The sequence below is a fragment of the Phocoena phocoena genome, chromosome 15 (genome assembly GCF_963924675.1).
Source record: "Phocoena phocoena chromosome 15, mPhoPho1.1, whole genome shotgun sequence".
Lineage (NCBI taxonomy): Eukaryota > Metazoa > Chordata > Mammalia > Artiodactyla > Phocoenidae > Phocoena > Phocoena phocoena.
In genome coordinates this window covers 86,264,442-86,290,835 of record NC_089233.1, presented here as the reverse complement: position 1 = coordinate 86,290,835, position 26,394 = coordinate 86,264,442, and the positions used below count along the sequence as shown (strand labels likewise).

Below are 26,394 nucleotides of genomic sequence, written 5' to 3'. Positions count from 1 at the left end.
ACACTTGGCCACCGCGTTATAAGGAGGAATGTGGACCCGTCCCGTTACTTCCTTTATTTATAACTTTTGTAATTACGAGGGTGCTGTAAGCTACGCCAGCCCCAGCGCTGCTCCTGTCACACAAAAGGGAACTGTAACGAATCTTCCTTTTCAGACCTTACTGGAGACATGATGACCCCAAGTGAAGCTTTATGAAGAGACTGCAACAGTAGTAAAATGTTTGGCAATCAAAAGTTGATTAGAATTAAATCCTCGGCCAGGGATGGAGCCATCTCCACGCACAGCCGTTAGAAAGCTGGCTTCTGCTGTGACCGGAGCTCAGAGCAGCCACTTGGTGGAGTCTAGCCTCTCGGGTCTCCGGGGCCGGGGGCCGGGGGCCGGTCCGCTCTCTCAGTAGATGTCTGGGCAGCCTGAGAAATCCCTCTCAAAGTAGCCCCCCACGTACAGCCAGTCGGGGGTCCCAGTGTACGGGTTACTGCCTCGGTGAAACCACCTGCGACACAGAGCAGGCGGTCAGGAGGCCAGTGGACAAGACACGGCCGTTGGTCTTTTCTTCCCCCTGGGATCACGGCCCCTCACATCACGCATCAGTTTACACGCAGCCCAGAGCTGCCGGCCACCATCTTATGGGACACAGGGGAGCTTCTGCTGAGCCCCGGTGGGTGTGCGGCCCCCTCCCCCCTTCCTCGCCCTCGTGGCCACCAGGCGTCTCACCTCGTCTGCCACTCCGCCTCCTCCCTGGCCCGCTCCCTCCGGGCCTCCCTCTGCTTCTCCTCCAGCCGTTCCTTCTCCTGGCTCGCCAGATCTGGGTGCAAGCACAGGGGACTGGGTCAGGGCTCAGGGTGACAGGCAGAGCTGAGGGCCGAGAGAGCAGATGCCGGAGCACCCCTCACACCCGACCCCAGATGAAAAGTCACACGTGGGTTAGCAAACCACAGACAGTAAAGGCCGTCAGCGGGAAACCAAACCCAGGCACGAGTGCACAAGTGCACGGCCAGGTCCGGACGCCAGCGCAGACCCCAGCGCGGCCCAGCCCGGCAGGCAGAGGGGCCTCGGGCCTGGGCGGGCATGTGGGGGGGGGGGCCCTCCAGCCAAGCGACTTTTAAATAACAATGCGTGCAGCTTCTGAAATGTAATCTTACTGTCTGTTGAACCTAATAAGAAGACAGGGTACTGCATTCTGCACGGATTCTTTTTCACTTCATTTTCCTAGTCACTCAATCTTATTTTATTTAGAGAAGAATTGGGCTGCAGCAAACTAGAAATTTTTCAAGCCTTTCCCCACAGACGGTTTGAGAAGCACGACCTACAAGACGTGAAGTGTGGCTGGTTAACGCGGATGCGTTCCCTTCCAGCGCCCGCCCACTCAGCCAGGGCCACGCACCCATGTTGCCGTTCTCCATGCCTCGGATGTCAGGGCGCAGCCGGCAGTCGGTGGGGGCCAGGATCTTCTCCATGCCCGTCTCCAGTTCATTGAGACTAACCGTGAAGCTCGTGAAATTATACATCTGGAGGGGCAGGCACAGAAATCGTTACTATAAACGGCACTCTTTTCTGTGCACTCTTCACAGTTGGAGGCCACCGACACTCTAAACCCCTTCAGAGCAGCCAAGTGTCACCGGCTCCATGGAGACACTGCTGTCAAGGTCACCGGGGCCCGGGGCTCCTTCCCTGCCCTGACACGCACTCGCCTGGGGCCCCTCCCCTCCGCCCCCACGCGGGGCACCCAGGCCCTCACCCTGACGTCCCACCCGCACATCTGCTCTCTCACATCCTGGGGGCCGGACGGGAGTCTCCGGCTCAGCTCCTCCGGGGTGGGGGGGTGCCGCTGCGCCCACGGCCCCCCACCCCCGCCTCCCCCAGGTCCTGCTCTAGGTCGCCAGGGCCCAGGAGGGCCGCCCCCAGCCCATCGGGCCGGTGGCTCTGCTGTGTGGGCGGGGTCCTCGCCTGCCCTGTCCTTGGGCTCTGCTCCCGGTGACCTGGGCCCACCCGCACCGACTCAGTAGATGCTCACTGAACCAAAGGGCTGAGTGTCATGTTTAAACATGAGCTCTTTTTGCTATTACTTTATACTAGCTTGTGCTCCACTAAAACTATAACAGTGGCTGTGCTGAGGTAGCGTACTGACCGACGAATGTTTTGTTGTTTCCTTTATTTTGCACCTGCTGTGCTTTGCTTATGGCATGTGACAGTACGATAAAAAATCTTATAGCATGTTGTGTATGTATTTTATATATAACTAACATATAACTTATAATATATTAAAATATAAGTTATTACATGTGTTATAGTTAGCACATAATTATTTTTACATAGTATACATTACTATAAATATAATACATTTATTATATTTATTATAATTAAATTATGTATAATTGTACTTATAATTTTGCATTACATTTAATAAATTTATTATATGTAATGCAAATCATAAGTGCAATTTTCAAAAACAAACATCAAAATGCATTTAAGCACCTAAACTGACGAGTCAGAAAAATAATCTCTCGAAACTGGTTTGGAAACCCTTTTGGTAAGACGCAGCCGGTATAGGCTCTGAGGGCTCGCAGTGTAACCCGGGTACTGTGATGTGTGCACAGAGTGTTGATGTGTCGGGGTCAGGGCTGGGAGGGCAGGGAGTCCCTCGGGTGACGGTGGACGGCTGGGGGGCCTGGCTGGGGCGGGGGGCGCGGACCTGGGCAGAGTTGGGGGGCCGGGTGTTGACCCTCCAGAGTAGCTTGCTGCCCGGAATGACCTGCACCGTCTCCTGAGCCTCCGGCACGGCGTCCACCACATCACCGTCGGCCTTCTCGGGGCAGTCGTCCTGAAAGACACAGCATCTCGGTGCTCCCAGAGCCCCTCCAGCCCCGCCCGGAGCCCCCGAGACAGCAGCCAGGCACCGCCCTCCTTGTGGGGGGGGCCCGCACAGCCTTCTGGGTGTGATCGGACGGGACAACACCTCCTACGGAAGCTGAGGATGCCTCTCCCAGGTGGTTATTCCGCCACGAGCTGCGCTTCTGCTCACTCGAGACGGGGTTCGCACTTGGTGACTTCAGAGTGTTTTAGCGTTTCTAGACTGGGGATCACGTCTCGATAAAAAGGTGCAACTGCTACTTCTTTTTCAAAATCAACGGGACGAAGGGGAAGAACAGGGTGGTTATTCAGGCAGCGGTGAAGCGAGACACTTAAACCGTGAGAAGCACAGCCTTGGAGGCCTCGCCACCCGCAGGTTATGTGCTTTGGTGCCCGAAGCTAAATAAAGACACAGCTCAGTGACAAGTACCCACAAAACGCTCCCTCCTTGCCAGGTTCCCTAAGGGGCGACAAAGCCAAGCTGACGCATTAAAACACACCACTAAATGGAGTTAACATTCCACTGGATGGTCTTTAAATGGAACTTTACTTTTTTTTTTTTCAGTTTAAAAGAGCATTATTAGAAACGATGTCTAATAGCACCCATGAAATATCACAATATAAAAAACACTAACAGGAGACTTCCCTGGCAGTCCAGTGGTTAAGACTCTGCGCTTCCACTGCAGGGGGCACAGGTTCAATCCCTGGTCAGGGAACTAAGATCCCACGTGCCACATGCCCCGTGGCATGGCCAAGCAAACAAACAAAAAGCACTATCGATCCCAGTGGTAGCTGAACATTTTGTTACGGACACCTCGGGTTTGGTACAGTCTAATTTATCATCTAGAAAAATGTGACACCTCTTTTGAACTATCACTTCTAGTTTTAAGCTCAAGAAGAACTAGTCTTAAGAAAATCAGTATTCCAGGGCTTCCCTGGTGGCGCAGTGGTTGAGAATCTGCCTGCCAATGCAGGGGACACGGGTTCGAGCCCTGGTCCGGGAAGATCCCACATGCCGCGGAGCAACTAGGCCCGTGCGCCACAACTACTGAGCCTGCGCGTCTGGAGCCTGTGCTCCGCAACAAGAGAGGCCGCGATAGTGAGAGGCCCGCACACCACAATGAAGAGTGGCCCCCGCTTGCCGCAACTAGAGAAAGCCCTCGCACAGAAACGAAGACCCAACACAGCAAAAATAAATAAATAAATAAATTATAAAAAAAGAAAATCAGTATTCCAAAGTTCCAAGGGGAAAGTATCCTTGTGAAAACTTTCCAACTGTTGGGTATATTACCTGGTACTCAGAACTAGAAACGCAGAAGTGACATCCACTTGCTCGTTTAATGGGTCTAAGCTCACAAGGTGCAGGGAAACAGGAGATTTATGAAGAAGTATCCAGAAGAGGGACTTCCCTGGCGGTCCAGTGGTCTAAGACCCTGTGCTCCCACTGCAGGGGCCCGGGTTCGATCCCTGGTCGGGGAACTAGATCCCGCATGCCTCGCAGTGTGGCCACAAAAAGAGAGAAGTATCCAGAGGAAAATGGAGGTGTCCTCTGCTTCCGCCAGGCTCGGGCGGGTAGAGGCACAACTGGGACGCAGGTGGACTCCGCCCCCGTCCAGAATCAGAAGACAAGCAGCTTTGCTTGAGAGACAGGTTCCGTGATTCACCCTAGGCGCCGTGTTCCCCCGCAAGCGGCAGGCCCGGCCAGGCTCCACCCACCCACCCCACCCGCGGGGGACGCCGCACGGAGCCGCTCACCAGCTTTGTCTTCCGCAGGGAATCGGTTCTCCTCTCCTGCTTCTTGAAGGACTCGTACGCAGCAGGGTCCAGGCCCCACAAACACTCCGTCCATTTGCCATAGATCATAAAGAGCTTCTTTTTGCTGTAGTCAAACGGAATTTTTTTTAAAAAAGTTACCAGTTAACAATTATAAACCGTTCATCTAAACGTGCGGCACCTTAACTGTGACCATGGAATAAATTCTCGTTCTGGCATGTCTTCTTATAAGTTTTAGGGATGTTGCTGGGTGTAAATGCAAAGATGAAAAGTTTCATTTTAGCATCTCTTACTCGTGGCTTTTGAGACTAACTATTCACATTCCTTCACAAAAGCAGAAAAGAGAAAATGAAGGTACAAAAACCTGAAGGGCGAAAGACGGGCCGCAGGAGACGAGATGATGTGAGAACAAGCGTACGACGTTATTACATTTAACACCCTACGCGCCCGATTGTTATTTTTGAAATACATTACATTTTTATGTACCGTGTGTCCTGCAGCCCTTTTCCTATAAACCACATAAACAACCCTCCCCATGTCCAGCTGACGTGGTCTCTGCTTTATCTTCGTAACCTCAAGTCAGATACCCCGTCACTGTCTGCCCACATTTTTCATTTCGTAATAACCTCGACAGATCTTTCCAGATCAGCCACCAGAGCTCTCTGCCTGAGTCCAAAGGAGCGGTGTCAGCCGTGTTGGGCCCTTGTTTCTCTTTCCCACGTCTCCCTCGGGGGAGACCATACAGTTGGCCATGCGCTCCCTGGAAAGGCTGCCCCGCCCGCCGCGGGATGTGCTGGGAGGGCCAGCAGGCAGGGACACGTGGCCAGACCTCACTCGGCAGACAGCCTGGCAGACGCTCTCTGTCTCCAAGAGACGTAGCATTAGGAAAGAGCATCCAGTGTAGGGCGGAAAACCAGAAACTCAGAACAGGACTGGCATGGCTCACTGAGTGCCGGTGGGCGTCCGCTCCCGCGGCCTGCTTCTGTGGGTGAGCTGACCACAGGGCGGGTCAGTGCTATTCCCACTAACAGGAATGCTGCCCCGTGAAGTCCACACACCAGGTCCTAACTTACTTCAAGGGGCGAAGTGGTCAGAGTCTTACGTCTAAAGGTATTTTAAGGAATTAGAACAGGTGAATTTCCGGTACCCAGTAGAGTGGGATGGAACAAAAGCACCCACTGCTTCACACTGGAAACTTCTTTCTACTCGAAAATGTGTATATTTCAGGAGCTGGAAGGAATCTTAGGGCTGTTATACAGCCCAAGTTACTTATTGAAAAAAAGAGAGAGAGAGAGAAATTGAGACCCAACACATAACGTGGGGGACCCCCCCCCAATTTGTTAAGATTACCAGTGGCCATTCCTCTGCTCACAAAAGCTTTAAAAGTCCCAGATTTCCAAATTGGAATGAACGAGTCCCGTGAGAATGAGGCTCATGAGCTCGGGTTTGGGTTTTGCCTGACGACCGTCACGGACGCCCGGAGAGAGAAGGAAACACAGGGTCCAATTCTAAAATCTCAGTCCTGTTTGCACAACTGCAGTTTTCTCTCTCAGTGAAAATGTTGAACATTCTCGCATCAATTTTATCAAAAGAAAACAGACCCAGATCTTTTACCCTCAAAGAAGGGGAAGTTGGGCTCCATCAGTCACCACCCTGAATGGTGCACTTAAAATTCATCATCATCTCCTTCTGTGCTCAGTAATGAAATGCTTTTTCTAAACAAGAAAGAGTCATAACTCGTCCTCCCCGGCAGATGTCACCGGCACAACTGTGTCTTTTGCAGAGACACACACGCCGTCCAGGCACCCTGTGGCCCAACCCACACGCGGACCTACTTTTTGTCTTGAATGTACCCTTCCACTTTGTGAAGTTCTTTTCCAAACAATCCACACGGTTTAAAGTGAAGCACACACTTATCTCCAGTTCTGCAGGGAAAACAAACACAGGCTTCTGTTGTAGACAAGAAACATCCAGGAAAGAGAGAGAGAGAAAAGAGGGAGGGAGGGTGGGAGAGAGTGGGCAGACTGGAGGCTGCCCAGGGCGGGGCAGCATCAGGACCAGTGGACAGCACAGGGATCTTTCCGGGGGATGGAAAGCTTCGAGCACTTCCTTGTGCCGATGGTTGCACAACTCAGCAGATTTACTAAAAACCATGTAAGCGTCCACTTTACCTGGTGGATTTTATGACATGTAAATTACATCTTAATAGATATAACAAAGCCAACCAGCCATGAACTTCTAGGAATAAGGCCTGACAGACTGGACAGTGGACAAGATTTGAGAACGGTCACTCTATTTTCATCAGGGAATCACACCATTCTTCAGTGTAGTTTAAAATTTCAAAATAAATTCACTCTTGTGACTAAAAACAAAGAAATATCAACACAGAGCAGTAATGATGACTTCGATCAGTGCCAACCAGAATCAGATCCAACCACCACCACGTGTGGGGCCTCCCAGCCAGTGAGGCCCGTCTGGAGGCCGAGGGGCACGGGGGACCAGGGAGGGGCCCGGAGAAGCCGACAGCAGCGCGAAACCACGGGCTGAGTGCCAGCTGGTGCTCTGGGTGCTGCACCGCCACCCTGGCTGTGACCGCTGCACGACTGTCGGGGGCCGTTACCTGTGGTTCACAATCTCCACCGTCCCGTACTGCTCTATCCAGAGTTTCCCGATAATCACGTTGTGGACACAGCAGGTAGGGTTGGTCCACGTGTAGGCTTCATTATGTCTGAAAGACGCCAGAGAGCAGCAAGTCAGAGGCCAGCGAAGCAAAGACGCTGTGCGACCTCAAAAGCAAAACACCAGACAGAATCAAACCGTAATTGACTTAAAACCTGCAGAAGAGCAGAATACCGCTTTGAACTCCCTGAACAGGGGCTACTTCTTTAGCATTCGTTTGAAATGTCCTTCTTCTCTCCTTTGTAGCAGCAAAAAAGCTTTCTACTTAAATGTCAGGACAAGTTAATAAGCAAGAAAAGGCTGAGACAAATGCAAGAGGTTTCCTGTGAAGCCCTCAACAGCACAGCCCCTCCACCCCAGCCTGCAGGAACCGCGAGGTCCCCAGCGCGTGGCCCTGGCCGTTTGGGGACCTGCGTGTGGACCCCACAAACAGGTGCTGAGCAGATGTGGCCAGACGTGTGTCTCAAGGGAGGCTGCCTCAAAGAGCCACAATTCAGGGCAAAAAGCAGCTCAAAGCACAGGCATTTCGTGATGAATATTTGGAATTCCTTGAATTTCCCAGGAACCCAAAGGTGTTAATTGACAAAGTTTGTGACCTTTCACTTCCCCGTGCCTCACCCGAGAAAGCCAAGAGAGCTCGGGACAGACAGGACAGGTACCCTCCCCAGGAAGGGGCCGCCCTCACGGTGCCTGGGTGACCTCATCTGCCCCGAGGTGGAGGGGTTGGGGTGTGGGTACTGGGAAGACCACGCTCCTCCAGCCCGGCGGGGCCACAGGAAGTGCAATGACATCAGAAGCTTCCCATGGGGGCTACGGCTAGCGAGGCTCACACCCCAGGGAGCCGGCTGCGCCCCTCGGGTTTGCAGCGCCAGGCGGTTGCCAGAGACTCAGTTTCTGCTTTGAGGGTCTTTGATCACCATCAGATTGGGCGCGTTTAGATTTAGATTTAACAGTGCTCGGGCATCCTGGAAGACGGCCCCTTCCTTCTCACCTCCTGGTGGTCAAGCCCGGCATCCCACCCTGCACACTCAAGCAGGGCTGGGCTGCGTGGCCGGCAGCACGTGCACATAGGGCTGTGTTCACTTCTGAGGTCAGGTCACAGAAGACACTGCAGGTTCTGTCCCGGTGGTGGTCTGCCCACCACCCCGGGCCCCAGCTCTGGGGGATGCCAGCGCCTCGTCTGCACAGCCGTACGGAGCAGAGGGTGGCAAGGAAGCGAGGGCCCCTGCCAGCTGCCGGCACAGTGAACACGGGAGCAGAGGCTCCTCCCACCTGTCTTCAGGAGGCCTCCCGCTGCACCCGCACAGAACCCCGGCAGAGCCGCCCACGCTGCCCCTGCCCTCCAGCCCCCAGACACGGGGGGGGGGGGGGGGGACGGACAGTGCCGTTTCACACTGCTGAGCTGGGGCCGTCACGCAGCAGGAGGTGATGACCACAAACAGGGACCGAACCGCAGAGATCGGGGGAGAGAAGACGGGACCCAACACGGTCAAACGTGAGGAGGACCCCCAGGAACAGCCAGCCCGACGAGGTCTCCAGCCTCCCTAGAGCAAGTCCCTGCCGCTGGAAAGGCTCCCTGCCCGCAGAACACGCAGGATCCCTCCACCAGAAAGACGTCTTCGTCCTAAATGGAAACGGATTTCCCTTCGGATGCGCGGCCGCCCACTCACTTGAGAAGCTCCAGCGTGATGGTGCCACGCGGCTCCGCCTCCACGCTCTTCCCCCAGAACTTGAGCTTCGGGTAGATGGAGCCGTGAAACAGGAAGTCCTGATGGAGGCCCTCCGAGTAGAATGCACTGATGGGGGGGTGGTGGCTGACCTGCTCGGATATGAACCTGAACCCTAAGTCCTCCCTGGGAACAAAACAAGGAAAAGAAAGGAGGGGGCAGGAGGGACAGTCAAAGGGCCTCATCAGTGACAACAAAGCCCAGAAAGGTCAGCCCAACCCGCTCTCAGCGGGCCTGCAGCTCGGCGCTTGTGGCACTGCAGGACCTCACGGCCACCCGGCCTCCACGTCTGGAAGGGGCGCTGGGATAAGGGGACCACGCGTGCTGTCACACGTGGCAGAAATATCTGACGCGGCTCCCTGACGTCACACTTGGCCTAACACTGACCACACGCAGAGCACACGCACACGCGCTGTGCCTCCAGGGCCAAAGTCAGTACCACACAGAACAAGCGACAGTGCAGAGAGGCCTCCCGCCCTGCACGCAGGTGCACAAGGAGCTCTCAGAACCAGTGAACTCAGAGAACTGACAGCAAACTGTCACCTTAGTCCTCGAGGGAGGCCCACTGCCCAGTAAACCCAGAGTAGGACTTTCCAGCCTCCTTTCAAGGCTCCTGGCATTTCTGTGATGAAATGTCCTATGCCCCAAGATATTCCTGGCCAGGAAATAGGATTTTTAGTACACTCTCTTTTTCAATAAAAATGTCAGTTTTTAATTGTTCCAGAACCCTGAATACACCTACAGCTGTAGTCATTGACAATTATAAAAGCACAACCACATAATTACTAACTTAACTGGAATCAGAACTTCCAATCATTACAGAGGGAGGAAAGTTGAAAAATTAGATTTTAAAAAGGTTGCCTACCAAGGTATGTAATTTACAAAATGAATACTTGTCTAAGAAAAGAAAGTGTTATTTTTAGTTATCCAGGAGCAATCTCTAAGGATGAGAAGACACTGGTGAATGGCCAGGCTTAGTTATGTTGTCCCCCAAACAGGAAGATGGCTCCGTCTCACACGTGTGGCACGCGGCAGACACCGTAAGCGTGACCTAGAAGTTAAGGCCTGACACACAGTTAAGAGAGAATGTCAGTGTTTCCCATCAGCCTGTGAAACTATAGTTCAAGCCCTGAACTACGTTCATGAAAAAGATGAACAGGGCTTCCCTGGTGGCGCAGCGGTTGAGAGTCCGCCTGCCGATGCAGGGGACACGGGTTCGTGCCCCGCTCCGGGAAGATCCCACATGCCGCGGAGCAGCTGGGCCCGTGAACCATGGCCGCGAGCCTGCGCGTCCGGAGCCTGTGCTCCACAACGGGAGAGGCCGCAGCGGTGGGAGGCCCGCGTACCGCAAAAAAAAAGATGAACAATGAGGGGTGTCACTCTGTATCCAGCATCTTGGGGGGTTCGTACGCTTTTAATCCATCTGCTTACTTTCCTTTGTCTGCAACTTTTATCATATTACTCTTTGATTTCTCTTTTCAGATATTTCGATGATGCTTTTAATAAACAAAAATGCTAATAATAATCTGACAGCTACATAAGGTCAGAATCTCGAACCCTGGACTAAAGCAAACTAACCGGAGGGAGGAAGCTTTTGCTCGAGAGAAACATCTAAGAAAGGAGGAAACTCCTACATGAATTCAAGACAAAAGTGTCCCCTTAAGAGTGACCCTCGGGGCAAGCCTTTCCCTTGCCTGGGTCTCAGCTTCCTCGCTTCTAAAAGGAAAGGGCTGTGCCTTATGGCCCCGCTTGGTGTGAGATGCCACAGCCCAAGGTCACGTGCGGAACCCCTGTCATTTACAAAGCCCCCCAGCAGCGCACATCACGCTTTCTCCCAACTCGTCCAGCTTTCTCAAGGGCAATGCGATGTGGAGAACGGCTTCTCCACCGCTCAGTGCCGGCCGACCTCTAAGCCACACTAAAAACCCAGGGGGAATTCCCACTCTAGCGGCGTGTGGAGAAGGGGTCGCTGCTGAGCCACCCAGGACAAGCCAGAAACAGTGGAATTTGAAACTGACGTGAATGTTGCTTTCCCAACCTGGGAAGTGACGTGTGGGCAGATGTGTGCAAACCGCCCGCATCACTGAGATGACGATTCCTCCCCAAACGGTCGGGAACCGGTGCAGATACACACACCCCCACCCACCCGCTTACACCCTACAAACCTGAAGAGTGCCCGTTCTAAGCTGTCCGACATCCCCAAATCCCACCACCATTTACTCTCCATTGGAAAAACTCAACCATTAATAACACATAGGCAATAAAGGACCCAAGAACCACAAGTGTGTGGTTCTCTGAATCCAGGATGCGTCGGTCACGGAACAGCCACTGGTTTTATAAAGATGCTGCAAACTAAACTACACCTCGCAGAAATGCCCGAACACGAGCACCCAGCAACCCGACGCCCCGCACTGCACGCTCCCGGGCGTCCCCTCTCCGTTCCGGAACCCAACGCGTTCTTCCGTTTTCAACTCGGTTTTTTCACCGGGCTTCTGTTATGTCATTAACACAACAGCTCTCATACGTGCACCATCTTCCCACCTGCAGTAAACCCCTCAATTCAATCAGCCTGGAGAAATCCATGCTGGACAAGGAACCACCCTTGCCCGTCGCCAGAAGCACCTCACACACGAGACGGTCACGAGGGCCTGTCCCCTTACCTGGTTAACTCGTACGTTTCCCCCAAGAGCGGATTGAACGGCTTGCCGGTCCTCTCCCACTGGGAAGCCACAGCCGAAACCGCAAAGGCCGCTACAGACTGGAAACAACCACAGGCTGGTGAGGGGCGGCCGTCCATCAGAATGTGGGAGCCGGGGCGGTGAGGGTGCCCCACTCGCTCGCTCCTGGGTGCCTTTTCAGTCTCCACTTGTAACACGTTTGAAACCGCAGAACTTCCGGGGAAATACTGCTTATCACCCACCACTTCCTCACAGCCATGGAAAGCAGGAACTCTGCCGCCTTCCACCCCCAGCCCGGGCCTACCTCGCAGGCCCTGTCCATCACACACATGTGCACACACACGCACACACACACACACTCACGTGGGGTGATGGTGCTGAAAGGGCCCAAGAGGAGCCGAGTGCCGGCGCCACGACCCGCTGCAGCCCTGCAGCTCCGACCACCAGGCAGCCGAGACCACGCCCGCGCGGAACGTGCCCACGACAAATGCCTTGGCCTTGGGGCAAGACAGCACCTCAACATCCGTGCAAGCTGCACTGGCCCTTCTCCCAGGTGTCCCACTGCTGAGGTGCCTGGGTCCCTGCCACCACATGGCCAACCTGATGGCGTCACGTTCATTAAAAGCTACGGTCCGCACCCAGCCAAGCTGCACCCAGCCTGGCCCTCCCCCCGAAAGGAGCCCGCCGCCCACCTGCATCCTCTCCAGGGGCTGGGGCTGGCAGGAGGCTTTGTGGATGAGGTACACATGCTCCATATACTCCGTGATCCGTTGCAGGAAACTCAGAGGCTCGTTGAAGGCGATGGGCATCGTGATCTTGGACAGCTCCTAGGGGGAGCCGGTGAGGACCCGTTACCGCTACCACTACCGCTGCCGGTGGCTTTGCCCAGACACCAGTGCCCCCGCACCCGCCCCTGCTCCGAGCATCATTCCCTGCAGCCGCAGCTGCCCGCGCGGGATGAGACTGGAGAGGCCCTGTGGGGAGCCTGGCCTGCGAGACAGCTGCCCGCACACACGCCCGTGGGCACGGTGCCCGCCCCCCCGCTCACGGCACACGAGCCTGCAGGCACCCCCAGGCCGCCAGCTCCAGTGACGACCCTGCTCCTGGGTGTTCCTCACGCCGCCTTCAGCTCCGTGGTCCCAAAGCATCATTCCGACCCGTCACCCCAGGGTGACTTGGAAACTCCTCGGCCTGGCAAGTGAGACCCCCTAACGCGGCCGGCTCTCAGGTACCGTGCAGGCAGAGCAAGCGTGCAGCCCCTGGTGCAGGGGGAGGCCGGGAAGACGCTCGGGGACCCATACTGCAGTGGGCGCCGAGGGAGCCGGCATCTAGGGAGGAGGCTCCAATGCACTTCGAGAAGGCAGAGGCCCCTCCCGGGAGCACGGCTGAGCAGCACAGGACTGGCTTTGTCAAGGAAGGACCAGGGCTGGACAGGAGCGGGAGGGAAGAGGAGATGGGAGGGAGGGGAGGAAAAGAAACGCTGCCAGGAAAGATGCTGGCCTCGCTCACGTCAGGAGACAGGAAATGAAAGCACACGGAGATTCCACTGCATACCCAACTCAAGTGGCAAAGCCCCAACCCTCTGACCCCCGCCTGTTGGCAAGGCTGGGGGACCCAGGCCTCCCACACCTGCCGGTGGGAATGCAAAATGCGGCAGCCTCCGGAGAGGAGGGGACCCAGCCATGCCCCCCCACCCCAAGCCTTTGGTCCGGCGGCCCCACGTGCAGGAGCCTAACCCACAGTTCCTCCAGCAAATACACAGCAAAAGGCCAGAAACAACGCAAACATCCAACCACAGGGCCACGGTGAGTCAACTGTGGGGCAGCACAGCGCGGTGACCAGAAGAACAAGCAGCAGCTCTGCCCTCGAGGCTACACTGTGGGGCGGAAACAGGTGGAGAGGAGCCGACCGAGGCCACGCAGTCGTCGTTCTCACGCGCGGGAAGGGGGACCAGAACGTGTTTCGATGGTCACCTCCAGACTGCAGGGAGGGCACGGGGACAGGAAGCTAAACGCCTGGAATATACCTTGTCTGAGAGATTTGACTCTGGACTTACAATTTTAAACCAAAATTAGATTTAGAAAAGCCATCTCTAAACACCGCAAATAAAACAAAACAAATGAACCCACACCACCTCCCTGGCGGCACAATCGCCCAGAGGCGCTAAGGCACAGGGACTGAAGATTCACCCTCGGGGCAAGAACGACAAATGCCACAGACGTGCTCTCCTGAGCCGCCACGGGTGTGGGCGCAGCAGCGGGTCACAAGCTACATGCTGCGCTAAATCCGTCATCTCCTGTGCCGTGAAAAACTGGGCGGAATAGAGACACAGACAGAAGACAGAAGAGGTTAGATAAATCCTGTCGCGTGGAATTTGAAGCATCGTTGAAACAAATCAAAACACAGCTCCTAACTCTCTCCCCTGAAAAGACCTAGAAACAAGACCAATCCAGTAGCCTCCCCCGTGCCCAGCTATGGTCCTGAGCTCTCTCTCTCCCTGGACAATAAAGGTACAGAAGGAGCAGAGGCATCTTTTGTAAAGGAGTGCGGGCCAGCCTGAAGAGGCTCTTACAGCCGGAGACGGACAAGTGTGACTGGACACAGCACAGGGCCAACCCTGTGAGCTGGCTGGTTAGACCAGTTATGCTGCCAGGGAACCAAAGACATCATCTGAACACCTTGATAGAGAGTCACTCATTGATCCCGACTGTCTTATGCAAACCACGTTCACAGTAGAGGAGGGGACTTTCTCATCACAGAAATATTCCAGGTCATGGAAGAAGGGCAATCGTTATCAGCCTGGCTCCGACCTGCAACTCCTGATGAGATAATGGGTCTGGGCACCAAGCACCAGCAGTTCTTAAATTCAGAAGAAGAGCAACAGAAAGGTCTTGTGGCGGAAGGACCCAGATGAGTCCCACACAGACCGCAGAACACACACAGGAGAGTCACGCTCAGACGACTGGAAATTGGAACACAGAGTGGGCATTTGATGATGCTAAAGAATTATGTTACTTTCAAAAGTAGGATAATAGGGGGCTTCCCTGGTGGCGCAGTGGTTGAGAGTCCGCCTGCCGACGCAGGAGACGCAGGTTCGTGCCCCGGTCCGGGAAGATCCCACATGCCGTGGACTGGCTGGGCCCGTGAGCCATGGCCGCTGAGCCTGCGCGTCTGGAGCCTGTGCTCCGCAGTGGGAGAGGCCACAACAGTGAGAGGCCCGCGTACCGCCCAAAAAAAAAAAAAAAAAAAAGTAGGATAATAGTATTGTGGTTGGGTTTAAAAAGAATCCTTAGCCTTTAGTGATATATAAGACATGTCCACAAATGAAAAGGTGTTTGGAATTTGCTTCAAAATACCAGGGGAGGAGGGGGGAGATGGAGGGGCGGAGGATGCATGATTAGCCCTGACTGGCAGTGGTGAGGGCTGGTGACGGGCAGGGGTCTTCGTGAGATTCTGGCTACCTCTGTCGGAAACTGTCGTGTTCACTAGTCCGTGGCTGTTTCAATGAGCTGATGGGCAGTGAAGAGAGGTGTGTCACCTCCCTGGAGGTACATCCGGAGAGATGAGCAGCTCACGGGGGACAGCGGATGGATGCTATGAAGTGGGGCAGTGCGACCCAACAAGATGCAGACGTCCAACCCCGAGGGTTACATCCAGCCTTACTCTGAATCCAGCCTACGGTCAGTTCCTTGGGGAGTGCAATGCAATGATGTCACTCTGCTGAAAAGAGGCTTTTGGTTTTAGACATCTGAAGAGTCAAGACCGAGTGGCTTGTTGAGTTCATCACATTCCCAGACAGAAACTTTTGTGAAGACCTGAATTGTGCACACAGTCGAAAACGTAGGAGGGGATGGTGCTAAAAGAAAACAGTCCTGAACATGTCACTTTAAAAGATCACAGGTGTGTACAGATACACGTGTGTGAGCAAGCAGGGCTCAGTGTGCACTCCTAGGTTTTCCAGCTCTGTCTGCTGAGAGGCCTGGAGCAGTGACACCCCAGGAGCCATGAGCACATCCAGCACCCAGGTCTCGGTTTCTACACACCATCCTCTAATAAAAGGTCATCGGTGGGGACTTCCCTGGTGGCTCAGTGGTTAAGAATCCGCCTGCCAATGCAGAGGACACGGGTTCGATCCCTGGTCCAGGAAGACCCCACATGTCACGGAGCAACAAAGCCCTGCGCTCTAGAGCCAGCATGCCACAGCTACCGAGCCCCTGCGCCACAACTACCGAAGCCCTTGCGCCTAGAGCCCGTGCTCCGCAACAAGAGAAGCCACCGCTCGCCGCAACTAGAGAAAGCCTGCGTGCAGCAACGAAGACCCAACACAGCCAAAAATAAAATAAGTAAAAATAAATAAATTAAAAAAAAAACAAAACGGTCATTGGTGGAAAAGCTGGGGAAAGCCCAGTCAGGTACATGCTGCAGTTAACAGTAACGCCCCAGAGTGAGTGCTGTGGTTCTCATGTGAGATGCTGCCGTTACAGAAGGCTGGGTGAAGGGTAAAAGACTCGCTATTCTGCAGTCTCAAGTTATTGCAAGATCAAAAGATGACAAATAAACGCGTTAGAAGACTGCGCTGAAGACCACCCGAGAAGCAGCGAAGTCATTTTTTGTAGCTCACGCAGCCCGAGCGTGAGTGACCAGACGTGGCCGCGGCTGAGCACGCGGCAGCCCGCTCAAGGCAGCGCTCTCCCCTCCTGAGAAGGACCAGTCCCAGGTCTCACAGCCAGGAAAGACCATAAAAGGAAAGGCCTACGACTTCCGGACACTAAGTATCCAACTATCTTTCCTGTTACTCTGCCTGCAGCCCAGGGTGGGTGAGCTGGGGGACACGGAGCCTCGCTCCCTTGGTGAGTGGCCAGGAACCCCACCAAAGCCCCCCGGTTCATGAGGATTATCCAAAGCCAGCTGGCTACGAGCACATCATGAAACACCAAGGTAAGTGTAAACCCCTCTGAAGCTCCTTATGTCAAGAGATTAACCTGCAGAATGGGTGTCCTACTGTGTATTAATACTTTAGCTTTTGTTCACCTTTTCCCCTCCCGTATTTGTTCCTTTCCTGTTTTACTATCTTTACATCATGCTGTTTATAACTATGCAGAGTGCATCTTCTTAAACTACCAGTAGTGCAATAAATTCACAGGAATTAAAAACGTGTAAGATTCACACTTCAAAACGAGTTCATCTGAACTTACCAAGCCAATGCACTTTTTCAATATACTCCACACGCTGAAATCGCTTCTGGTAAACATCGGAGCAGGCAACGACGTCCTGTAAAGGGGTAACCAGAGTGACATGTATTTATTCAACCAACGGGAGAGTCGCTTACGACTGGTGGTTTTGCACAATGACCATGTCTTCCTTTGATCTTTCTAAGCATTAGCATTTCTCTATGCTGGCATGCCTGCAGAGAAAAAAGGACCAGACTGCTGCTGAAGTCCCAAAGAAAGCTTTCTGCATCGATCTTTGGAGGGCCTCTTAGGAAGCAATCATGGCCACACAGGCGACTTTCCTCCACGGAGCTGGGGAGACGGGTCGCTGAGTCCCCCGGCAGCCGTGTGCCAGCGGCCTGGAGCAGCAGCAGGGCTGCAGACGGAGGTGGAGCCCAGAGGACCCCACGAGGGAACTGCATGAAGAAAACCTCCTCGGGGGCTTCCCTGGCGGTCCAGTGGTTAGGACTCTGCGCTCCCAGTGCAGGGGGTACGGGTTCGATCCCTGGTCAGGGAACTAAGATCCCACGAGCCACGCAGCATGGCCAAAAGAAAAAGAAAGAGAAAACCTTTTCAGAAACCAGCTCTTAAACCCCTTTGAAGCCTGTGCTTGTCTTTCCTGAGGCACCTTCCTCCCCAGGTGTCTTCCCGCCGATGCCGGGGAAGCCCGGGCACAGGACACCCTGCTCACGGTGAACTGGGTCGGGGGACCACGGGCCCGGGGGGGGGCAGGTGGGAGAGGAGGGCAAGGCAGCGGGAGATGCATTCACGAGGCACCACGTGCCAGGCTGCCGGCAACCAGCACGTGGCCCCACTCTGCCGGCTCTCGTCTGGGGCCCCGAGCGGCCAGGGCAGGACAGGCCCCCGCTGCAAGGGAGCCGTGAGGAAGGAGCGTGGCTCTGTGGACGGTGGGAAAGGGGTCCACGGATGACCCTGGGGAGGCAGGAGCTGAAGAGATGGAGGTGGAGCAGAGGGCCGGAGCCAGGGGCATGGAGCCCCGACATGGCACAGGCCCCGACGTGGGACAGGCCAGGTGCACCGAGGACCCCAAGAGGCTGGGACCACAGACACGGGAGGGGCCGCCCCAGGAGAGAGGCGAGGGTGCAGGTCCTCAGCCTAAGAGGAGAACCTTACTGTTCACGACCCAAACCGCCTCTTCAAAGAGGAAAAGGGGCCGCTGTCCCCGTGCGCCGTGCCTGGGAAGGCGCACAATCAGACCTGCCCCCTGGGGCGGCTGAAGGGAGGGGGAGGGCGGAGCCGTGAGGAGGCGCCTCCCGGGGGTTCAGGAGCAGTGGTGGCAGGGGGCCGCGAGCCGCGACAGGAGCAGGCGGGTGAAGGCACCCAAGGGCGTCTGGAGGCCAGCGTGTCAGGCCTGGGGCTGGAGACGGGAGGGAGGAGCGGGCCCTCGGGCAGCTTGAGTCAGATTCCCACCTACAGGGTGCGGGGCGCTGACAGCAGAGGTCCAGGCCGCACAAGCAGGCAGGAGGTGCTCTGACAGCTCCGGGGCCCCAGCTGGGCACTGGGTGCCAGCGCAGGGCAGAGATCTGGGGTGAAGCTGGGCTCCCTGGAGCCGAAGCGCAAACAGCGCGGGGTGGACAGAGGCTGCCATCTCCACCCACCTGACTCACGGCTGCCCCGCCTACGTCCCCCACTTCTGCTGGTGAAGGCTTAGGTCACTCTTCAGAATCTGCTTGCCTGAGAACGCAGTGCTGGTGGGGAGAGAATGGACTGCGGCCTCGCTGCGCTAATAAACAACCCTCTGAAACTCACTCACGGGGTGAGAGGTCGACGCGTCAAACACAGGCGGCTCTGCGTGAAGCTAGCAGTTGGGTCTGATACCAGTGACCTCTGGCTCTGTGCCAGGCCCCCTGCCAACGCTAGGGCGCCCACGGAGCTCAGTCCCCCAGCAACCCCAGGGCAGGGACGGCCGCCCGTCCGCTTACGGACGGGGGTCACGTTGAGGAGGCGCCATCACTGATCTCCAGGGAGCACGCGTAGGGCCAGTGGGTCTCGGGGTCTTTGGCTGAACAGGGCCCTGGGTCTGCCCAGGGGGCAGGGCCCAGGTGACACGGGACGGATATTCCTCCAGCTCAGGGCCCGCTGCAGATGTGGGGCGAGGACAGGCGCGCTGGGAGACTCCAAAACGTCCATGTGGGATGACATACCTGTGCTTTTGAATTCCATTCTCTTGAGGAGGCCTCTCCCCAACTTTTCCAATCCCATTACTTTTGCTGGTGTCCACATGAATCACGCCAGTGACTCTCTGATTTGCCTCTGAAAATTCCCCAGAAGAGTTATCAGAATCAAAGCCTGTGCGAGACAAGCAGAGTGGTAACTTCTGCAGGGCTTGGAAGATGGAAAAGCCTACCTCTAAGAATTCTCACTCTGCAAGCAGGCACCTGAAGCTCGAGAGTGCTTCTGACCGACACGTCCAGAGTAATGAACGCTTCTTCCCAAGAACCGAAGGTCGAGGCGGAGCACGAGGACCGCTCCCGGGGGCTCCCCGCATGAGGCCACCACCCTGCCACCAGCGCCACACTCTCCAGGTCCTTACGTGGGGGGCGGCTCCTGGGCACTAGGACAGGTTTCCCCTGTTGTCGTCAGTGACCGTACCCTCTGGGGCGGCCACCTCTGTGGTGCTGTCACCTAACTCAGGCTGCAACCCCTCCCTCCTCCGCACAAGCCGCAGTCAGGCTCCGCGTCATGTCCTGAAACACAACCTGCCGCCGTGTTTCTACGTCCGAGCTCCGCGCAAACACCGCCAGGACCGCCAGAACCAGCCAACAGAAACCGGAACAGCAGACGGTGGCTGCGAACGCAGAGGGCACGCCACGTACATGGAAACCTCGGGGAAAGTGAACTACTCGGACTTGTGTGAGATACAGTCGTGCGGGTTCCTGGCCCATCCCATCCGCCGAGTAAGAGTAACACCACCCTGGGCTGTGCTCCGTGCCCCTTCTGCACCGGGAACGCTTTCTCCCAAAGCGACCAGTGACTACAGGGAAAAGGAAAGTGTGTTTCCTCTCAACTCAGCCAGTGCAATCCACTGAAAATACTCAAGTTCTGCTCCACAGCAGGCCCGGACGGGAGCTGTGGCTGCCAGCGCAAGTCCTTCCAGCTGGGGTGGGGAGCTCCTGACCACTGACTATCGATGACCTTGACTACTTCAGCGAGGGCACAGCCCACAAGGAGCTCAGGGCTCCCATAACAGCCCCTCATTTCCGAGAGGAAGGCGAGGCCCAGGGTGACAGGCCAGGTGGTGACTATGGTCAGACACAAAACATAAACAAACCTGCTGCTAATAAGCCTCCTTGAGAAAACGCAAAAATAACCTTCCTTCGTATTCTTCTATATTGACAGGTGCACAAAATACAGTAGTATTGAGATTTATTACACAATGAATTTGAAAGGATATATTAAAAATGAACCTCTTGGACTTCCCTGGTGGCACAGTGGTTAAGAATCCGCCTGCCAATGCAGGGGACACGGGCTCAAGCCCTGGTCCGGGAAGATCCCACATGCCGCGGAGCAGCTAAGCCCGTGCGCCACAATTACTGAGCCTGCGCTCTGGAGCCCGCAAGCCACAACTTCCGAAGTCCACGTACCTAGAGCCTGTGCTCTGCAACAAGAGACGCCACCGCAATGAGAAGCCCGCGCACCACATCAAAGAGTAGCCCCCGCTCGCCGCAACTAGAGAAAGCCCACATGTAGCAACGAAGAGCCAGCACAGCCAAAACTAATAATAAATTAATTTTTTAAAAAATGAACCTCTTAAATAATCAATGCTTTCTGAAATAGCCTGTCACCTCTAGTTTTTGCTAACTATCCCCAAAGCAACATCTACTAATCCCCAGTCTAAACTTAGCAGTCCCCGCTTAAGGATGCTCAGTCCTATGGACCTGGTGTTACCCTGCACGGGTGTCCCTATCTCCGAGGACCTCCCTCAGGGCTGAGATTCTGGGCCAGCGTCAAGTAGAAAGTTCGTTTAAATCACAACCCTGGTGCGTGCCCAAGAAAACAAGGCAGCTCCTCGCTGACAAGCGCATTGAAGTCTTATCTCTGATGAAGCCAACGCTACCTAACAGCTTAAACACTTTAATATACGACACGTGTTTATTATAGAAAAAGAAAAAACAGACAAGCAAAGGAGAAAGTTGAAATCATCTGTAATCCGATCACTCAGAGATGCCCACCTTTGACGGGTTAGTCTGACTTTTTACAACCCTTAATCTGTACATATTTTTCGTGTACTTTAAAACCTTTCAATTTAAAGGTACTGATTCTTGGACTTCCCTGGTGGCACAGTGGTTAAGAATCCGCCTGCCAATGCAGGGGACACGGGTTCGAGCCCTGGTCCGGGAAGATCCCACATGCCGCGGAGACGCTAAGACCATGCGCCACAACTACTGAGCCTGTACTCTAGAGCCCTCACGTGGCAACTACTGAGCCCAAAAGCCACAACCACTGAAAATAAGTAAGTAAAGGTACTGATTCTTGTAGGAAGCAATTGCCTATCTTTTAAAAGTTTATTTGTTTATTTATTTACTTTGGCTGTGTTGGGTCTTCACTGCTGCGCACGGGCCTTCTCTAGCTGTGGCGAGCGGGGGCTCCTCTTCGTTGTGGTGCGCGGGCTTCTCACTAGAGTGGCTTCTCTTATTGTGGAGCGTGGGCTCTAGGGGCGTAGGCTTCAGTGGTTGTGGCTTGTGGACTCAGTAGTTGTGGCTCATGGGCTTAGCTGCTCTGCGCAGCGTGTGGGATCTTCCCGGACCAGGGCTCAAACCTGTGTCCACTGCATTGGCGGGCGGATTCTTAACCACTGTGCCACCAGGGAAGCCCCAGTGATTGCCTCGTGAAGTCATTCATTTAATAACTGCTGGGTTTAAACACTTTTTAAATTAGAGTCACAAAGTAAGACTGATTCTATAAACAGTGAAGTAGTCACTGACTGGGTATTTCATTGCATCGGGAGACTTCATATTTTTTGTCTTTCTGTTATTTGCTTGGGAACCAAAGGGCTGAGGCGAGGAATTATTTTCACCTAGACATCTGCCTCTTCTGCCTGCATCTCAGGGACACGCGGAGAGGTCCCGCCGTGCGGAGAGGCAGGGATGGGGTCACCTACACACCGCACTCCTGGCAGTTCAAGCCCTCTCTAGGGAAAGACCTTCCGGAGTATCTACACTGGTCCCAGGTGAAAGGGAGCTTCCCAGGAGGCTCCCGGGTGAGAAGGCCACGCCGAGGCCGGGCCCACTTGGTCTCAGACGTGGTCAGCCTGCGAGGGCCAGGCGGCCTGAGGGCATGACTCCCTGACAAACACCCCGGTTGGTGGGAATTCAACTGCGAAAGAGAAAGACTACTGATGGGCGTGCGGGTTAAGCAGACAAGCACGCTTCCCAGGAAAACACGTCTACGAGGAACACAATAGCTATGACGTCACGGAAGATAAGACGGCTTAGCAGTTCAGCCTTCGAAAACAGCGATGAGCTCAGGGCCTGCTCCCCCTGGGGCTCCGGACAAGAATAAGTCAATAATCTCGGGCTGCCCGTCCCTCAACCTGCTCCAACCCTTCACTCGGGAGAAGCACGGCCGCTGAACGCCCGGGAGCACAGGGCCAGGGCTCCACGAGACAGGAGCGCCAGCAAGGACGGCAAAGGTGTCCCGGGGAACAGCGACAGCGCTCAGGAAAGAGCGTTTGGTCGTGCTGGGCACCACGCTCTTTCGGCACTGACTACGGAAGTGCCCCTCTGACTGCCCTTGGGAGGGTTAGCGCTGAAAAACCCGGCGGCAGTAATATTTCAGAGCTGCTGTTTCTATGTTCCCACACCTGAGAGGGGGGCGTGGGCTGGAAGAGTCTCCTGAAGCCCGTCTCCACCAAGGGGACCCCTCGCTAGAAAAAGCAAAGTGATGCCCCTCCTGCCGACGAGGAGGGTGGAAGGCAGACAATGGGGGGGGAGGGGGGCGTCTTGAACGTGAGTTCTGGGGCCCCCTGTGGTCATCTGTCCCTCAGGCGGGAAAAGGACGAGGAGGGGTTGTTCTAAGCAAATGTGAGCCAACCCAGCCTGCCTCTCCTCCGCCTGCCACCCCGCCATGCACTGTGCCCACCAGGCTGTGTACCAGCACTCACAGTGGTGTGTGAGCTGAACTCTGACACGGTGAGAGCTGCTGCGAAAGCAGGTAAATGTACTTTAAATTGTTGTAAATTAAAGCAGCTACATTTTTGGGTAGACTCTAAGCAGTGCAAAACACGATACAGTTATGAGACAGGACAATACGCTTTTGATCATTAAGTATAAATAATATAAGAATGCTGACCATCTCACTTAGGATCCCAGTAAAAATATTTACACCCCAGGGCAACTCTTAAAGACTAAAGCACAGTTGCCCTTTCTTGTTATCTTTAGTGGTCCAAAGGTGATGTTTTCCCCCGAACCTAGGATAGGACACATGCTTTTACTGAAGGCTGGTGCCTTGGAACATGTCAGCTCTCTCTCCACACAGTTTTCCTGGGCCGTCCTCACGTCCCCGGGCTACGTCCGAGGGCTTCGTGCTCACGACACGATCTCTGAACTTGCCTCTCCCTCCGCTCACCTGTGACGGCATCGAAGAACTCCTCCTCTCCGTTCATCCTTCAGTGCCAGGCTCCTGCGCCCCCTGATCTGTAGGGTCTTCTACTGAATCATTGTACTGGATCTACATCGACAGTGTAAGAAATTTCACGCTCTGAACTTTTTAAGGTGAAAATCCAATAGGCACTGGAGATCTAAAGGGAAAAAAAACCCAAACATTTTGGTATACTTAGCTTTCCGAAGTTGTATGGTTTAGAAACATTTAAAAATACCCATTCACCGTTCTTGAGGTCAATCTCAATTACATCTGAGCAAAGAAGTAAAAGGACGGATCTCACACAAGAGGAAACAGTCATGATACCCGCATCCGGCAACGGGCAGCACGTCAACAAGGAACCACTACCTGAAGTTACTTTAAAAGCCACTACGCTATACAGGGAAGCAGTGAAACGGCTAATCTGGGGGCGCGTGGACACCTCAAGAGGCAGGTTAGCTAAGGTGAGGCATCCACACGCTGGGGCCCCAACACACTTCCGCTGACGGCCACTGCAAATCTTTACCAGAAGCTGGAACAAACGGTTATAAATAAATGCAAAGTTATGTGAAAACATTTATTTCACATCAACCTGAAACCAATTTTCAATTCTAGAGAATTAAGACTGCTGTGTAAGTTGGCTGTTATCAGTATAAACTGTAATCAACTTAAGTTTTCTCAAAATTATTTTAGCTCAATATTTTAGTAGAACTCATGCATATTAACTTCTCCCATCATGAAGTGCAGTATTTCATAAATGGCAAGAGACTGAAGCAAGAGGTCAACCTGAGCCCAAAAGGTTTGACTTTTTATGAAAATAAGCAGAGACCCATATTTAACTGTGTGAGCCACGTAGCGACGGGACCAAGAGCTCTCCTCCGGTTCTGAGAGCAGTGAAGGAACGGGTGGTCCCGAGGGGGGATGCATCCTCCATCCTTGGAGTGGCCACACAGAGCTTGGTGACACCTCCAAAGCGCTCATCTCTGGGCTCCATCCTGAGCACATGTGAGCGTCTACATTATGCAACAAACTGGCATTAGGTCATTCCGCTCTTCCTTCCCCAAAAGGCTCTTCCAGAGTTTCCTTTTCCTTTCCCAACTTCCCAACCAGCCAGCAGAACCGGACACCTATGCAGCTTCTGGAAACACCCATTCAAAGCCTCACTCAGTAGTTGATGGTTGAGTTTTCTTTGGCAAATTAGAGAAGCTGTTATTACTTGCTTCTGATTCCTCTCTGATATGACAGGTCCCATCTACAACATCCTGCAATATATTTGATCTCTAGAAGCCACTAAAAGGAACCAGTGTTTCCTGGAGGAGAAATGGCTCAGTTCAGGACTCGGGTCCCTCTACAGACAGCAGGAAGCTGGCAGGACTGGGGTCAGGTCAAAAGGCTCAGTCGAACCTACAGAGGTTCCCACTGTGACAACGGGACAATGTGAGCCCCATGAGCGGCCAGACGGATGGAACACATTCCATACATTTAAGTCCCCGAGTTCACAGAGATGCTGAAAAAGAAATTAACTGGTCACCACTGGATGGATGATGCCAACACAGTCTTTTGAAAACGAGGACATGACAGGAAAGCGTCGAGCCTTTCAGCGGCCTTCCGGTGCAGACTCCCTGTCCCACTTTGTTTATTTATTTATTTGGCTGCATTGGGTCTTAGTTGCGCATGTGGGATCTTTCATTGTGGTGAGTGGGCTCTCTAGTTGTGGCGCGGGCTCTAGAGCGCTCCGGCTCAGTAGTTGTGGCACGCTGGCTTAGTTGCCCCTTGGCATGTGGGATCTTAGTTCCCCGATCAGGGATTGAACCCGCGTCCCCTGCATTGGAAGGAGGATTCTTTTTATAAATATTTTTTTATTTTTATTTTTTTTGCGGTACGTGGGCCTCTCACTGTCGTGGCCTCTCCCGTTGCGGAGCACAGGCTCTGGACGCGCAGGCTCAGCGGCCATGGCTCACGGGCCCAGCCGCTCCACGGCACGTGGGATCCTCCCGGACGGGGGCACGAACCCCCACCCCCTGCATCGGCAGGCGGACTCCCAACCACTGCGCCACCAGGGAAGCCCCCGGAAGGAGGATTCTTAACCACTGGACCAGGGAAGTCCCTCTCTGTCCCACTTTTTAGAGGTGTTCCTGCCGATCCATGAAGGACTCAGGGTGTGTGGCTTCTCTGTACATTTAATATCTCCTGGGACTTCTCTGGTGGCACAGTGGATAGGGAGCCGCCTGCCAATGCAGGCAACACGGGTTTGATCTCTGGTCCAGGAAGATCCCACATGCCGCAGAGCAACTAAGCCTGTGCGCCACAACTACTGAGCCTCTAGAGCCCGCGAGACACAACTACTGAAGCCCTTGTGCCTAGAGCCCGTGCTCCGCAACAAGAGAAGCCACCGCGATGAGAAGCCTGTGCACCGCAATGAAGAGTGGCCCCCATTCACCACAACCAGAGAAAGCCCGCATGCAGCAACGAAGACCCAACGCGGTCAAAAATAAATAAAATTAAATCTTTAAAAAACAATTTTTAAAAATAATAAAAGACTACATCCTTTGTTATTAAAAAATAAAATCTCCCATAATAAAAGGCATGTTTAAAGCCATGGTATTTTCCTTTTTTATATGCTTCCTCACCTGTAACAAAAGTCCTAATGTTAAAAGTAAATCAATCCAAACTTATGGAAAGTCTTTAAAATGAGGGTGTAAGATGTCAGGCTGGACAAACACTGAAGTCACAGGCTGGGCCGACAGCTGGGACCGTGACATGGCTGCAGTCCCTGCGATCCTGCTACGAGGACCACGCGGTCCGACCCTCACCAAGTACCGGAGCCCCGTCCAAAAGCCTCACAGCAGCCATCAGACTTGCTCGCGTGTGCAAGGT

At 54.2% G+C, this 26,394-nt stretch overlaps 1 protein-coding gene across 2 annotated transcripts; it reads right to left on the bottom strand.

The window, feature by feature from the left end:
• Nucleotides 1-390: 390 nt before the first annotated feature.
• OSBPL2 (oxysterol binding protein like 2) lies at nt 391-23,542 on the bottom strand. 2 transcript variants are annotated; one of them, XM_065892146.1, is made up of 13 exons: nt 23,506-23,542; nt 19,083-19,227; nt 16,903-16,978; nt 12,400-12,534; nt 11,690-11,787; nt 8,973-9,155; nt 7,244-7,351; nt 6,459-6,548; nt 4,606-4,729; nt 2,693-2,821; nt 1,385-1,508; nt 715-805; nt 391-493 (listed from the first exon to the last, which is right to left on the bottom strand). In XM_065892146.1, exons 1-13 carry the CDS (start codon nt 23,540-23,542, stop codon nt 391-393), a joined length of 1,443 nt encoding a protein of 480 aa, XP_065748218.1. The 2 variants fall into 2 exon arrangements, with proteins under 2 accessions (XP_065748218.1, XP_065748219.1); XM_065892147.1 differs by having other exon boundaries at nt 19,083-19,191.
• Nucleotides 23,543-26,394: the final 2,852 nt, after the last annotated feature.

Bases quoted from the DNA above. Each gene is read 5' to 3' on its own strand.
- OSBPL2 (XM_065892146.1), bottom strand. From the start codon at position 23,542: ATGAACGGAGAGGAGGAGTTCTTCGATGCCGTCACAG. The intron at 16,979-19,082 runs GTATGTCATCCC...ACCCCTTTACAG, and splicing joins AATGGAATTCAAAAGCACAG to GACGTCGTTGCCTGCTCCGA. The intron at 494-714 runs GTGAGACGCCTG...TCTGTGTCGCAG, and splicing joins GAGGCGGAGTGGCAGACGAG to GTGGTTTCACCGAGGCAGTA.